This window comes from Festucalex cinctus, chromosome 21, assembly GCF_051991245.1.
Source record: "Festucalex cinctus isolate MCC-2025b chromosome 21, RoL_Fcin_1.0, whole genome shotgun sequence".
Taxonomy (NCBI): domain Eukaryota; kingdom Metazoa; phylum Chordata; class Actinopteri; order Syngnathiformes; family Syngnathidae; genus Festucalex; species Festucalex cinctus.
The window spans coordinates 15,609,454-15,623,403 of NC_135431.1; the positions used below are offsets into that span (position 1 = coordinate 15,609,454).

General features: G+C 36.7%; 1 protein-coding gene across 2 annotated transcripts in view; it reads left to right on the forward strand.

The window, feature by feature from the left end:
• The window catches only part of lama2 (laminin, alpha 2), a 153,387-nt gene that overhangs the window by 29,623 nt on the left and 109,814 nt on the right, over nucleotides 1-13,950 (forward strand). For both annotated transcript variants that reach the window (XM_077510840.1, XM_077510841.1), the window contains 5 exons: nucleotides 4,534-4,585; nucleotides 4,755-4,945; nucleotides 10,350-10,529; nucleotides 10,698-10,787; nucleotides 13,175-13,292. In XM_077510840.1, coding sequence (XP_077366966.1) covers nucleotides 4,534-4,585; nucleotides 4,755-4,945; nucleotides 10,350-10,529; nucleotides 10,698-10,787; nucleotides 13,175-13,292 — 631 coding nt within the window. The remainder of the gene's footprint in view (nucleotides 1-4,533; nucleotides 4,586-4,754; nucleotides 4,946-10,349; nucleotides 10,530-10,697; nucleotides 10,788-13,174; nucleotides 13,293-13,950) is intronic.

The following is a 13,950-nucleotide window of genomic DNA, read 5'->3' on the forward strand; positions in this document are numbered from 1 at the left end:
CAGCTTGTCTCTTGTTTTTATGTTAGCGTCCCACAACTCACTTCACCTAATTAACTCTCTCGCATCCTTTTTCGTTCTTTTAACGATTAATTTCCAAGTCTCATTTTTAGTATCTTTCCAGCTATTCGAGCCAACAGAGATAGCATGTGTGATATTTAAATACCAGCTGTTCCTCCCAAATTGTTTGCAGAGACATGAATTCCTCACAGTCCATTTAATGGCTAGCTACCTCAATACAGTGGACGCAGACCTTAAATGGTCAGTCGGAAAAGCAAAACAAAACCTTCATTTGGCTCAGATGCTGAAATGTTTGAGCAAGCACCATTTTTTGCTTTAATATAAGGCCTGTAATAAAATGTTTTTAGTATTTTGTGACAATGAATCCATTACTGGACTGTTCGTGTAAATATGAGCACATTTGTTGTTGTCAGTGATGACTATTCCTTTGATAATCGTTCATTTTAATAGCGTCATTGGGAAAAAAAGACAAGAACAGGTGATTTCATCTGGGAACTTCTTTTGTCTTTTGAATAAGAACATCCAGATGTGGTATGTTTTTGTAAGTGTACAAAAGAGGGAATACGAAGATTGATGACGACCAACTTTTGCATCAACAATTACATTTTTGTTATATACGAGTATATATGTGCCAAATGTCATGCAAATAACCTCGATGCACTTTAAAACTGCTTATATGTAACAAATGAAAATTGAGGAAAATGTGGTCTGCCCTTTACAATTATCAAAATATATTCTGGGAAAACTTTATGCAAGATGTTGGCATATCTATGTCTTTATTTTTTATTTTATTTTATTTTTTTTAAAAGTGTCCATTCATCCAAGAGAACATTTTTCAGGTCCCGTGTCACTGATATGGGAGGAGACGGCCTGGCTATCAGACAATTTTCTGTTGTAGCTCACCTCAGACATGGGGTAAAGGGTCAGGACTCAAATTCTTTGAAATGAAACTCATCCCAGTATAACTCTACAAACCTTAATTAATTTATTAAAGTGTGTCTCAATAATTTTGCATATGAATATATCCTGCAGGTTTTGGACGTTTCCCTGCTTCAACGCACCAGTTTCCAATGAACAGGATCATTATCAGGATTATGCAGAGCTTGCTGATGAGCCTCAGGTGTGTTGGAGAAGGGAAACGTTCAAAAGCTTGCAGGACTCTGGCCCTCGAAGACCGAGTTTGGACACCACTGATCGGGTAAACAAACAATCGAATAGAATAGAATAAATCATACATAGAATCCAATTCAATCCATCCACACGCAATTGCAAAAGCACAATTTGAAATGTTAGTGACAGTATTTTTAAATTAATATTTCAGAAATGTCATATTTCCATTGCAACTTCTGTCACATCATTCCAACTTGTATTGCTCTTAATAATGATAATGATGACGACAATATGAGCAAGCTACGAATTTGAAGCTAACATTGTTAGCCCTAACATTGACGCTAGCAATTTAACAGCTAAGGTTAGCGGTAACTTGGGAAGTTAACTTTGTAAGATAATATTGTGTTAATGTTGGAAGCTAACTTATGCTAACGTTGAAGCTAATGTTAGACGTAACATTAAAGTTAGCATTGGAAGCTACGATTAGTTCAGAATGTCACATCATTCCAACTTGTATTGCTCTTAATGATAATGATGACGACAATATGAGCAAGCACGAATTTGAAGCTAACGTTGTAAGCTAATGTCAGCCCTAACATTGACGCTAACAATTTAAAAGCTTAGGTTAGCGGTAACTTGGAAAGATAACTTTGTAAGATAATATTGCGTTAACGTTGGAAGCTAACTTATGTTAACGTTGAAGCTAATGTTAGACGTAATATTACTAATGACATTAGTAAAAAGTGCTTATAGAATATATTGTACAACCTTTTACATATATTTGTAATTTATCATTTAAAACTGGTATATTTCCATCAAAAATGAAGATAGCCAAATTCATTCCTGTTCATAAAAGTGGAGAAAGACACCCGTTTAATAACTACAGACCAATATCATTGTTGCCACAGTTCTCAAAAATTCTAGAAAAATTATTTTCATATAGATTGGATAATTTTATTGAGAAACATAAGCTCTTAAGTGAAACCCAATACGGGTTTAGAGAAAAACGGACCACCTCAATGGCAGTCATGGAGCTTGTAGAAGCAATATCTACCGAAATAGATAATAAAAAATTTACTGTTGGGATTTTTATGGATTTAAAAAAAGCTTTTGATACTATAGATCATTCTATATTAATGAATAAATTAAAGAAATATGGAATAAGAGGTTTAGCTTATAAGTGGATGAAAAGTTATTTGGAAAATAGATATCAGTATGTGCAGTTTAATAATGTACAATCAGAACACATGAAGATCACTCATGGAGTTCCCCAAGGGTCTGTGCTCGGCCCTAAATTATTTATACTGTATATAAACGATATTTGCTGTGTCTCAAAAACATTGAAAAGTGTCTTATTTGCTGATGATACAACTTTCTATTGTTCAGGAGAAAACCTGAAGCAGCTTCTGACTACTGTGGAGTATGAATTGAATATATTAAAAAACTGGTTTGATGTGAATAAATTATCATTGAATTTAAATAAAACCAAGTTCATAGTTTTTGGCACGAGACAAATCACTCATCAAGTCAAAATTATGGTGAATTCAATTGAAATAGAAAGGGTGAATGAAAATAAATTCCTTGGAATTATTATCGATGATAAATTATGTTGGAAGCCACACATAGAAACTGTTAAAAAGAAAATGTCAAAAATCATAGGGATACTCTATAAAAGTAAGGATGTTTTAAACATGAAATCATTATATATATTATATAGTTCATTATCATTACCATATTTGACCTATTGTGTGGAATTATGGGGAATGGCATATAAAACAAATGCTAACACCGTTTTCAAATTGCAAAAGAAAGCTATAAGAATTATTAATGGATCAAAGTATACAGAGCCAACACATCCACTATTTATTAAATTAAATGCAATGAAATTTTATGACTTGGTGGATTTTAAAATAGCACAAATAATGTATAAAGTTTATAACAATTTACTCTGCCACAGTACTCAGAAGTTATTTGAAATTAGACACAGTCCTTATGATATAAGGGGTACAAGGGTGTACAAAAAACCCAAAACAAGAACAAATATTAAGCAAAGGTGTGTATCTGTAAAAGGTGTTGATCTGTGGAATCATTTGGAAATTGCTCTGAAAAATTGTGATTCAATGCTGGAGTTTAAAAAAATGTTTAAAAGTAAAGTTCAAAAAAATTATCTATGTCAGACCAGTATATGAAAAATGTACATGTGAGTATGTGTAAGTGATCTAGATAGGTATTATGGTATATGTTTAGTAAATTTATGTATATATGTTTTTGGTAAATGTGAATATGTTAAGTGCACTTGTGTATATATATATATAACTTGGGTTATATATATCATTTATTATTTTATTATTATTTTTTAATAATTAGTCAATTAAAATTGTATTAATAATGAAATAAGTTTAAATATATTTAGTAAAAGGGGTAGGACTAGATAAGTTTTTAACTTCTTCCTACTCCCTTTTGAACATGTAAGTTATGATTAATTGAATGATTATGTTATTGGGATTTTCTTCTCTTTTGATTGTTGTTGTTTTTTGTTTTATCTCTGCTGTTCATCTGTTTATATGTTCAAAAAAATAATAAAAGGAAAAAGGATAATATTAAAGTTAGCATTGGAAGCTACGATTAGTTCAGAATGTTCAAACAGAATATAGAACCAGTTCATCTGTTTCAAACCAATAAAAATTGTGATGCAACCTGTTAAATATAAAACGCATACACGTCTTTCTGAATAGATCAACTTTTTATTTTTTGACTGTTTTTTTTTTGTGCTAAATTCCAAAACTGTTTTATGTTAGCCCGTAGACTTTCCTGAATTTCATGTGTCACACATTCCAACCCTTCTATTTGGTGTGAGACTGTGAGTGCATGTAAATGTTACTCTTTTGTCAGGGTTATGAGTAACTGCTATCATCTTACTCTAAAATGTTCTGTTCTCGCTTATACACAAACACACACTGCAATATGACACTGCTCCCCACATCAAAAGATGAGACTGTTATATATTAGCCTGGCTACTTGCAGTGTTTACTACATTGAACGACTATTTTTATGGATACACTTCTACAGTATAAGTGCTTTTTGACCTTTGAGATATGCTTAGAGGATGTTTTCATTTAACTGGCCAGTGTACACTTCTTCTTCTTCTTCTTCTTCTTCTCTCTTTTTTTTTTTTTTTTTTTTTTGCACACCGATACTAGGATTATGTGAATCTAAACTGGAACCTTCCAGCCTATAATGAGTTCATGTAGTGTGACTAGAAATGTCACTAATGGTCATCTGGTTTCTCACTATTTTCTCAAGTGAGATATAGCTGTGGTCGTCATCATCCATATGTAAACACAAGAGTGCTTAAAACACAGTCTAAATGTCAGTTCCACTCATTCATCTTCTTTATATTGTCAGGTTTTCCAGATAGCCTATGTGATCATTAAGGCTGCCAACTCTCCTCGCCCGGGTAAGCCTTCCACTCCATCATTACTATTTAAACAGCCGGCCACATTACTTTGACTACGACATGCACCCTGGACCACATACATTACACAGTGGTAACAATGTATAGGTCATACTTGAGTTAATATGCAAAAAAATACACTAATCTCACTGAAATATTTTTTTCTCTTTAGGTAACTGGATCTTGGAGCGCTCAGTAGATGGCGAGACCTTTGAACCGTGGCAGTTCTTCGCCCTCACAGATACCGAGTGCCTGACCAGGTTCAACATGAATCCAAGAACGGGACCTCCTTCGTACACCAGAGATGATGAAGTTATCTGCACGTCTTTCTATTCGAAGATCCACCCTTTGGAGAACGGAGAGGTAATGTACAGTCTGATCGACACATTCCATGATGAGTTATACTATTCTGACTGATTAGGTACCAAACATGTCTGTACAATATCAAAAGTGCAACACAAAACAGACAAGATTGTCGTGTGTTGAACTCACCAAATGCAATTGCGTGAAAGTGGTTGATACAAAAAATACTCCACCGCGTTTCATTTCGGAGAGTAGCTGACGCAGCTGTTGACATCCCACCGGCACATTTGACCCTGACAGATCAGGGTTTGTTGTTTGAAACCATACCGTGGCAAGGTGAATTGAACTATATCTCCTGGTGTAAACATGGCTTAACACAATATTGTTACTGACAGATCAGTTTTCTGCAAAAACATCGTAGCTGTCCGTATATGTTTTAGTTTTGTTTGTTTTTCCTGCCTTCAAAGCTTCTAAGAGAGGTGATTTTTTTTAATCCCCATCAGTATTTTCTCGTGTGCTACATATTGAGCATACCAGATTACAGGACAAAATATAATAATCATCTTAATGAAGTTTTGCCATCCAGGGTTACCGATGAAAGGTTTGTGGTGGTAAATTGGCATCGAGCTACATTATTAGTGCGACAAGGCCACTCTAATGCTTAAAATTGCATTTACTAATTATGTCAATTATGTTTTGTTTTGCTTAACTACGTTGCTTGTATTATTGATGTATAGTTTACGTTTTTGCTAACGGAGCATACTCACAAATGGTTTGCTTACTGAATGAAGTAATTGTTGTGTTGTCTGTTTTTCTGAAGACGATGGCCAAATAGCATTCAAGAAATGATAAACCAAACTTTTGTTTTTTTTGTTTTTTTTGTTTTTTGTTTTTTTAAATGTAATCATTAAAACTGTCATTATTTCAGACCAGGGCTGGACTGGCCATCTGCCATAGAGGGTTGATGCCCGGTGGGCCGGTTGCTTTTGGGGCCGATGCAATGCTTTTGAAATGGTCATTTTTCTCAATTTTTTCCCAGGAGACTGGCCCACAATTTAGAGGGACCAGTCCGTTACTGAAATATTAATCAATAAACATTAGTGGCAGAACTACATGTTAGGCAAGAGTTGGGCTGGGCCGGCTCAAAATGACTTGTTTATTTATTTATTTATTTATTTATTTATTTATTTATTATACCAGTCCAGATTTTAAAATCGCTGCATTGGCTCCCCGTGCATTTCAGGATTGATTTTACGGTACTTTTATTTGTTTTTAAATGTCTTAACGGTCTTGGCCCATCTTATTTATCTGACTTGCTTTTACCCTATTACCCCTCGCGGCTCCTGGGGTCTTCTGGCAGTGAGCCTTTTAACTGTTCCAAAGGTGAGGACCAAGACACAGGACAGGGTGAAGCTGCCTTTAGCCACTATGGTCTTCACCTATCGAATAGCCTGCCGGAGGGCATCAGGTCTGCAGAGAATATTGATGTTTTTAAGACGAGGCTTAAGACTTTTTTTAGTTTGGTATTTGATTGATCATTTTTTTTCTTTTTATCTCCTTTTATTTATTTAACTATTTTAATCCATATTGTTTTGTAGCTTTGTTTTTATTTTTTTCCTATAGTGTTTAACTGTTTTCTTTTAGTGTTTAAGTGTTTTTATTTGGTAGTTATTAAATTTTTAGCTCCAGTGTTTCCTCATGGGGGAGCCTCAACAGTGAGAGGGATGGCTGGTCTTCATCCATCTCACTGTGGATGAACTCCTCCTGGGTGCCTTTCCTTACAGGGTACTTCTGTGTCCCGCCATGTTGTGGATTTCGTGTGTCTGTTGTGTTTTGGGTGTGTCTGTGGGTACAATCATGGCGGTGTGTGGGGGGGAGGGGTAGCTTTTTCTTTTTTCTTTTCTTTTTTTTTTTTAAACTTTTTACTGTATTATGGATGTTCAGCACTTTGAGTTGCATTTTGAATGTATGAAATGTGCTGTATAAATAGTTTGATTGATTGATTGATTGATTTATTTTAATGTACAATATGTGTGTGCACGCTAAAAGTGGAATAGCGGTCTTAACTGACATTAATGAGCAGAAGGCTTCAGGATACACACAGACACACACATCTACATTCCCCGCACATGCAAGCCTCTAATTGTAGTCGCCTGTCTGGATATGTGTGCACATTTCCCCCATGGGTGCGAGTGTTTGTGTGTTTTTCCTCGCGTGTTTATCCTGTATATGTTTGTGCGCGTGTGTCCTACGGGAGCGCACTGGAGGGGGTGCGAGAGAGGAGATGTCAAGAGCCGCAAGTAACGGAGGAGTCTGAATGTGCCGAGAGTGTGCATACGCGCTTGCGGTTGACAGCTCCCAAGCCGTCTGATCACAGTGCAACTATAATGAGTCAGAGGCGATGCGCGCGCACGCGCACACACATGCACGCAGTGTCACTCATAACACGTTCACACCTACACAGCCATCTCCTTCGTTACTTCCAAGTGTGCAGCTTGCACCCATCAAGTATTCCCCCCCCCACACCACCCTTGCGACGCACACTCTTTTGGCACAATTGACGACTTTTTGGCAGATGCCAAATGTTGCTTTTGGCCACATTAGTGAGACGGGCTGACAGAAGTTCTCCTCTTATTGTGTGCCTGCTTGTTGACATTGCTCTTACTGGACATCAACACATTTTTATTCTATACATAGGGTGACCAGATTTTCAAAATTAAAAAGCGGGTCACGACAGTTTTGCTGAAAATTGAATATAAAATATATTTTCACCATGAGTTATTCATAACGCATTAAATCGCGTGCCAACCTGGTGAACGGTGGTTGTGTTATTACTAGTGATGTAACGATATCCAAACAACACGATATTGTGGGGACGTTGGCGCTATTAAAAAAAAAAAAGAGCTTATACTAAAGAAACACAAACAATATTGTTCTTTTGTACATAACAGCAATTCATATAAACAACCTCCAATCTCTAATGACACTTAATATTGAGGCTCTTACTTGCTAATACACGCACAAATATTGACTCGCTTCACAAGCATAATACATTCCCCGTCATCTGACCATTAGCATGGATTTGAAACATAGAAGGGCCAAAAGATGTTTGTGAAAATTAAACCGCACTAAAAAAACACTAGCCACCAGAGGGTACTAGAATGCACAAATGGAAATCAACCTGACTTTTTGAACAGATGTGCATCTTTTAACATTATGACGTGACGACGACGATATTGCGACAGTTTTAATATTGCGATATCACGGTATTGCCATTATTGTTACATCACTAGTTATTACTTTAGCCAATGCTAAATGCTATCTTGGTTGACTGTTTAACAGCACTTTTTTTTTTTTTTTTCCTCGGTCCTGGCAACTATTGGAAGATGGCTGTGCCGTTTACATCGGGTCTGTTCCACTTTGTAATATTGGAAATATACCACCAGAAAAGCTCAGCTTACGTTGGGTCTGACCGGAGACAGCAGTGTTAAGCTAGTAGGACTACATTTCCCAGAATTCTTAGACACGGAAGCAGTAAGTAATAGTTCTAGTATGACAAAAACCGCACCTGATAGCAATAAGATGAGAATGAGAACGTTGCTGGTCGCTATTATATGTTTGTTATCCTTTATTCTTCAGTTATTTAAAAGGGATAGTTCGATTTTTTTATTTTTATTTATTTTTTTTAACATGAAACTCTATTTCACCCTCACCTCCAGTGTGTGCGATCAGCACTGCGCGGCGCCCTGTAGACAGTTGATAGACGCGCAGCAGACAGCTGATAGCCGCGCCTTCCGCCGTCGAAAAGACAAACAACTTGTAGATTAGTGCACGTCTATCAGCTGCATGCGGGGCGCCACGCAGTGATACGAACGAACAGAAAAGTAGTGCCTGGCGGTAATGGCGTCTGACTTTTTTTCAGAAAGGAGTATTGTGATGCAAATGTATCACTCTTTTGAACACAAATTGTTTTTAGAAGAAAAACGCTTTATTTCCGAGACCCCAGCCAGCTTGCTGGACTATTTTCCTCTCGTCCAACACCGGACCAGAACTTGTGTCACAGTACGCTGTCAGGGGTAAGTCAGTGCTGATCGCACACACTGGAGGTGAGGATAAAATAGAGATTCATGTAAAAAAATTCGAACTATCCCTTTAAGTTAGGACCTCGTGTACAAAACACTGTGTGACGTTTTGGATGACAGTCAAATTCAGAATTATTTTGAAGTGTTTCTACTAAGGCTGCACGATATTGGAAAAACATGCGATATGCGATAGAGTTGCTGAATATAGCGATATTGATATTATTGCGATATTTAACATGTCCCTAAAGAAATGACATGTTGATTATCTAATGAAAGAATTACATTTTTTTTCATGCGGCAAAATAATCAAACTCAGTGTATTCTTAATTGTAATTACCTCTCGATAATGTCCAACTATTGCATGGCAGTGCACATGTGCACTGTGTTCCAACTATGTTTTGCATTTGCATTATTAGGGTTGGAACACCCATGTAACTAGGGGCGTGGAAACCAAATAAAAAGAGAGGGTGAGGAGAGGATTTTTTTTTCCAGAGAGTGCAGTAGTGAATTGTATCAGTCAGTTCCTCTCCTCGCGAGCTTTGAACTGAGTGTCTTCTCTCTTTTTTTTGTCATGTTTAATAAATGTCAAACAGGTAAACCTGACAGTCTGACTGGTCAAATTCAGATAAAACCATAAAATTCCATATCAAACATATTGCATGTCTTTGCGATATGCATATTGCATAGGCCAATATCGCGATATCGATATTTTTTGGATATATTGTGGAGCCCTAGTTTCTGCCTTAATTGGGTTTATTATTCATTTAACATAATAAAAGTTAACTGTAAACTTATTCAATGTAACTTTAAACGCTGTGTGTGGTAACTTTATTTTGAAATTGTGCCCTTGTCAGAAAAGGGAAAGTCCCATTGTGTACCCGTCTTTGTGAAATGTTGACATTTCTGCAGACTGCACCACCTCTTCCTAACTCAACACTATTTTCACATGGCTCTCTCTGCATATGTCTTGAATGTAATTCAATGTTTCGGCAATCCTTCAGTCAATTAAACTCACAGGCCACTTACTGTTAATCTTAAGACAATTTACCAGTCATGTGGGTCAAAAGCAAAGTTTTTCAAAGATAATGTTCCATTTTGATTGACATTAAAAGGGGGATGTTCATATAACAATTGTTAAAAACTGGTCTGCATCTTACTGAATGAGTGAATTTTCAAGGTTTTAGTTGGGATGTAAAGTCCAGTACAGTAAATGCATATTTGTGTGTGTGTGTGTGTGTGTTTTGATGTAACTGTCCTTTTTCCCCTCCTAACAATTTATTACCCAAGAGTCCTCTCACCTCTGCCACTGTATATCTCCATGCACCTTTAATTTTTCATTCAGCTGTTCAATGCCACTATTCATCCGTCTTTCCCTCGTATAGATCCACACTTCTCTAATCAATGGCCGCCCCAGTGCGGACGACCTGTCCCCGACCCTGCTGAACTTCACCTCCGCCCGCTACATCAGGCTGGTGTTTCAGAGGATCCGAACGCTCAACGCAGACCTCATGACGCTGACACTGCACGACCCCAAAGATATCGATCCCATCGTGACCAGACGGGTGAGGATGATGACACATTTTTATTTTCGTTTTTATCTCACTCATATGGGCGCATTTGAAGTCCTAAAAATGGTTGTAATTCACTTTATTGTAGTATATTTGTAGTATATTTGAATATTGAATATATGTCAGCACACTCATGATTGCTGTCACGTTGTTTCTCCTCAGTATTATTACTCCATTAAGGATATTTCAGTTGGAGGGATGTGCATCTGTTATGGTCACGCAAAAGCCTGCCCGCTCAACAGTGTTACCAAGGTAAACGACTAAACTCCTTCTCACACGAAGCACTTACAATAAAATGTACAAAAAAGAAAAAAAAATAAGTAACCTAAGGCTTGAAGTTTTTTTTTTAAATTATTATGTGCCACCTTGATATCAAACTTTTCCCTACAGGGGACACAGGTGTTGTCTGGCACGTCAGTTCAAACAGTGGAGTGTTTGATAGCAGACACCTGATCTTTCGCACATTTGTGGCCTCTTGTCCTGCATGTGTCCTCAGGCTGAAACGAGCCTTACCTCCATGTGACAATTGTGTTACTCGTGCTCTTAAGCTGATGATGTCATTGAATGAATCTGATGTCATTTGCTTATGGAGGGCCAGTTTCTTTTTTTCGCTCTTTTCTAATCTTTCCAGCACTATCACAGAGAAATATATTTATACCCCCAAGTCTAAGGGGGGGAAAAACTCTATACATATATTTAAATTATTATATTGGTCCATAATTAATTATGATTAATTTATAAATAAAATGGACTGAATATGAATTTCCTTTGCAGAATGCATAACTATTGCCGCACACTGTACAGTTACTTTCAATACTTTAAAATTATTTATCACCATAGGAAGTGATGTATTATTTAACTCTATTGCTCCCAAAAATGTATTTTTTATATTTATTTATATCTATACATTATTATTATTTTTATTTTTTTTTAATGCGAGAGCATACAGAACGCTTTGATGCAGCCTTTCTACTGCAAAGAACGATTGAAGCAATGGTAATCATTACAAAAACGGCCAGCAGGTGGCAGCAGAGTATAAGAGATCAACCAGAGCCATGTTACAAACAAGCTGATTTCCCCACAATTCTAAACAGATTTGTGAATAAAAATGAAACTTAGCTATATTCTAATGCTAATTGCTGCAAAATGGAAACAGATAGAAATATACTTTTTTTTTTTCTCCATAATCTTTCTTTTGGTAGATTCCATGTTTTTATAGCAATAGAACGCAACATTCTGTGGGCCTTGCAAAATCAGTCCAAATCCAGTAAAACAGCCAGGAGCGAAGGGGGTTGCTTCTGTGAAAATGGCTGCGCGTAAATGAGCTAATAGCCTATATTTTGTTTTATCATCCCTTCATCTTTTGGGGTTGGACAGGTTGGTGAACATTTAATTCATGTGAATATTTAATTACAATGTTTTTTATCATACCAATTTTTCTCTTTTTTTTTCTTTTTTTTAATCAAGAAGAAAATGCTCACTAGTACAAATAACTAATTGATGGGTGTACTCGTCAGACCGTATTTTTCTCTCTCTCTCTCAATAGGCTGCTGTTGTAGCTCCAAACCCAATAATCAACAGCAGATGGGTCTTGAAAATTCAGTCAAAATGTTCAAAAACAGCTGACAATATGGCTGATAGTGAAGCATTTAAGAGCTTTAAAAAAAATATATCATCATCATCATCATCTTCATCATCATAAACAATTTCTAACAGACTTTCACATTTGGGAAGATTTGGCTGCTATTTCCTACATACAGTATAATCCAAAATATGATTTAAAAGAATACAGCCAATGTAGCTTTCCTGATGTTTTTGCAGTCCATTTAGCTCTTCTACATGGTCACCCAACCTTGCGCTTAAGTCCCGGGCAAACCTTCAGAGGGCAGATACGATGGAGCCCTGTGAGCTGATTTGTTGCAGATTGTCCACCGAACATCTGTTAGGATGCGTGCTCAGCACAAGAGCCGCCCGCAGCCAAGAGCTGCAGCGTTTTGTCTCAGATAAAAGTGGGGTGGGGGAGACACCGACTCATGCCAAAATAACCATACTTGGCCCGTGATGTGCTATTGTACTCTGTTCAATCTGGCAGCCTCTCCTCATCAACCAATTTACAGAAAGTACTAAATTGAATTAGTAAGCCTCCAAATTGGCAGATGTCTCGTCATTGGAGTGTTGCGCTCCAACTGTGTTATGATTTGGTTTCTCTCAGGAAGGTGGTAGTGAAACCATTTGGTACAAGCTGATAATGTGGAAAGGGAAACAAGATCTTTTTATTGCGCTCCCTTGTGGATACATTATTGTTTGATAGGCCACTTACAAATTCCGGTAATTACCTTTTTGCAGCCATCTATTTGAACGTTTAGTTGATTGTTGTTCAGCCACATGAAGCCACATTTCATTCACTGTTTAGTTCTGGAGGGAAACACTGTATGCTGAGTCTTCACAAGTAAACATCACATTTTCAATTAACAGCAGCACACCAAATAGAGTTATAAAAGAAATTATTCTGAAATCCTTAGGCATTTAGTAGATTCTGGAATTATATCTTATTTCATTCAACTTTGGAACATCCCTCTTGGAGACAAATGTTTGCCATTGAACCATGTTTAAACCTTCATTTTTGTGTTTTCATGCAGAAGTTTAGCTGCGAATGTGAACACAACACATGCGGCGAGAGCTGCGATCGTTGTTGCCCTGGTTACCACCAACAAGCCTGGATGGCCGGAACCTTCGTCACTCAACATGTTTGTGAGAGTAAGTTGGAATGTCACAACAAAAGCACAAAAAAAAATATATGCACATATATATACTGTATAAAACAGACTTTTTTTTGTTTGAGGGCCACCTACAGAAAATCAGAAGGACGCAAGGGCCACATAATATGAAGAGAAATTGTTTAGTCCTTAAAAAAAAAAAATGTACAAATCATTTATTCTTGTTTTTTCATATCTAAAAAAAATGGCCCCCGGGCCGTAGTTTAGACACCACAGACATAAAGTGATTAAATTGATACCATATAAATGTATCTTATCAAGAGATAAGAGGTATGAAAAAAGCTTCTATTGTTTCTTCCATGCAACTTTTCACCTGTAATCATTTTTTTTTCCGAAAGGAGGCTCAAGACACACATTTTTAGTTTGACTTAAGTGATCTCTTACTATTTTAATTTATTAATATTACTGTCTTTTAGTTCTTAGCTCCTTTTATCGTGTTCTTTTAGCTTTTTTTTTTTTTTTAACCTTTTGTTTTGTTGCCTTTTAGTTACTTTTAGTTTCCTCACATGGTTTCTCTGTGCCCCGCCATGTCTTTTTACATAGTTCTCAGGTTGTGTCATGAGGGTGTTAGGGTGAGAGGGTGGGTTTTATATATTGTACTATGGATATTTAATTAGCACTTTGAGATCCGATTTTAT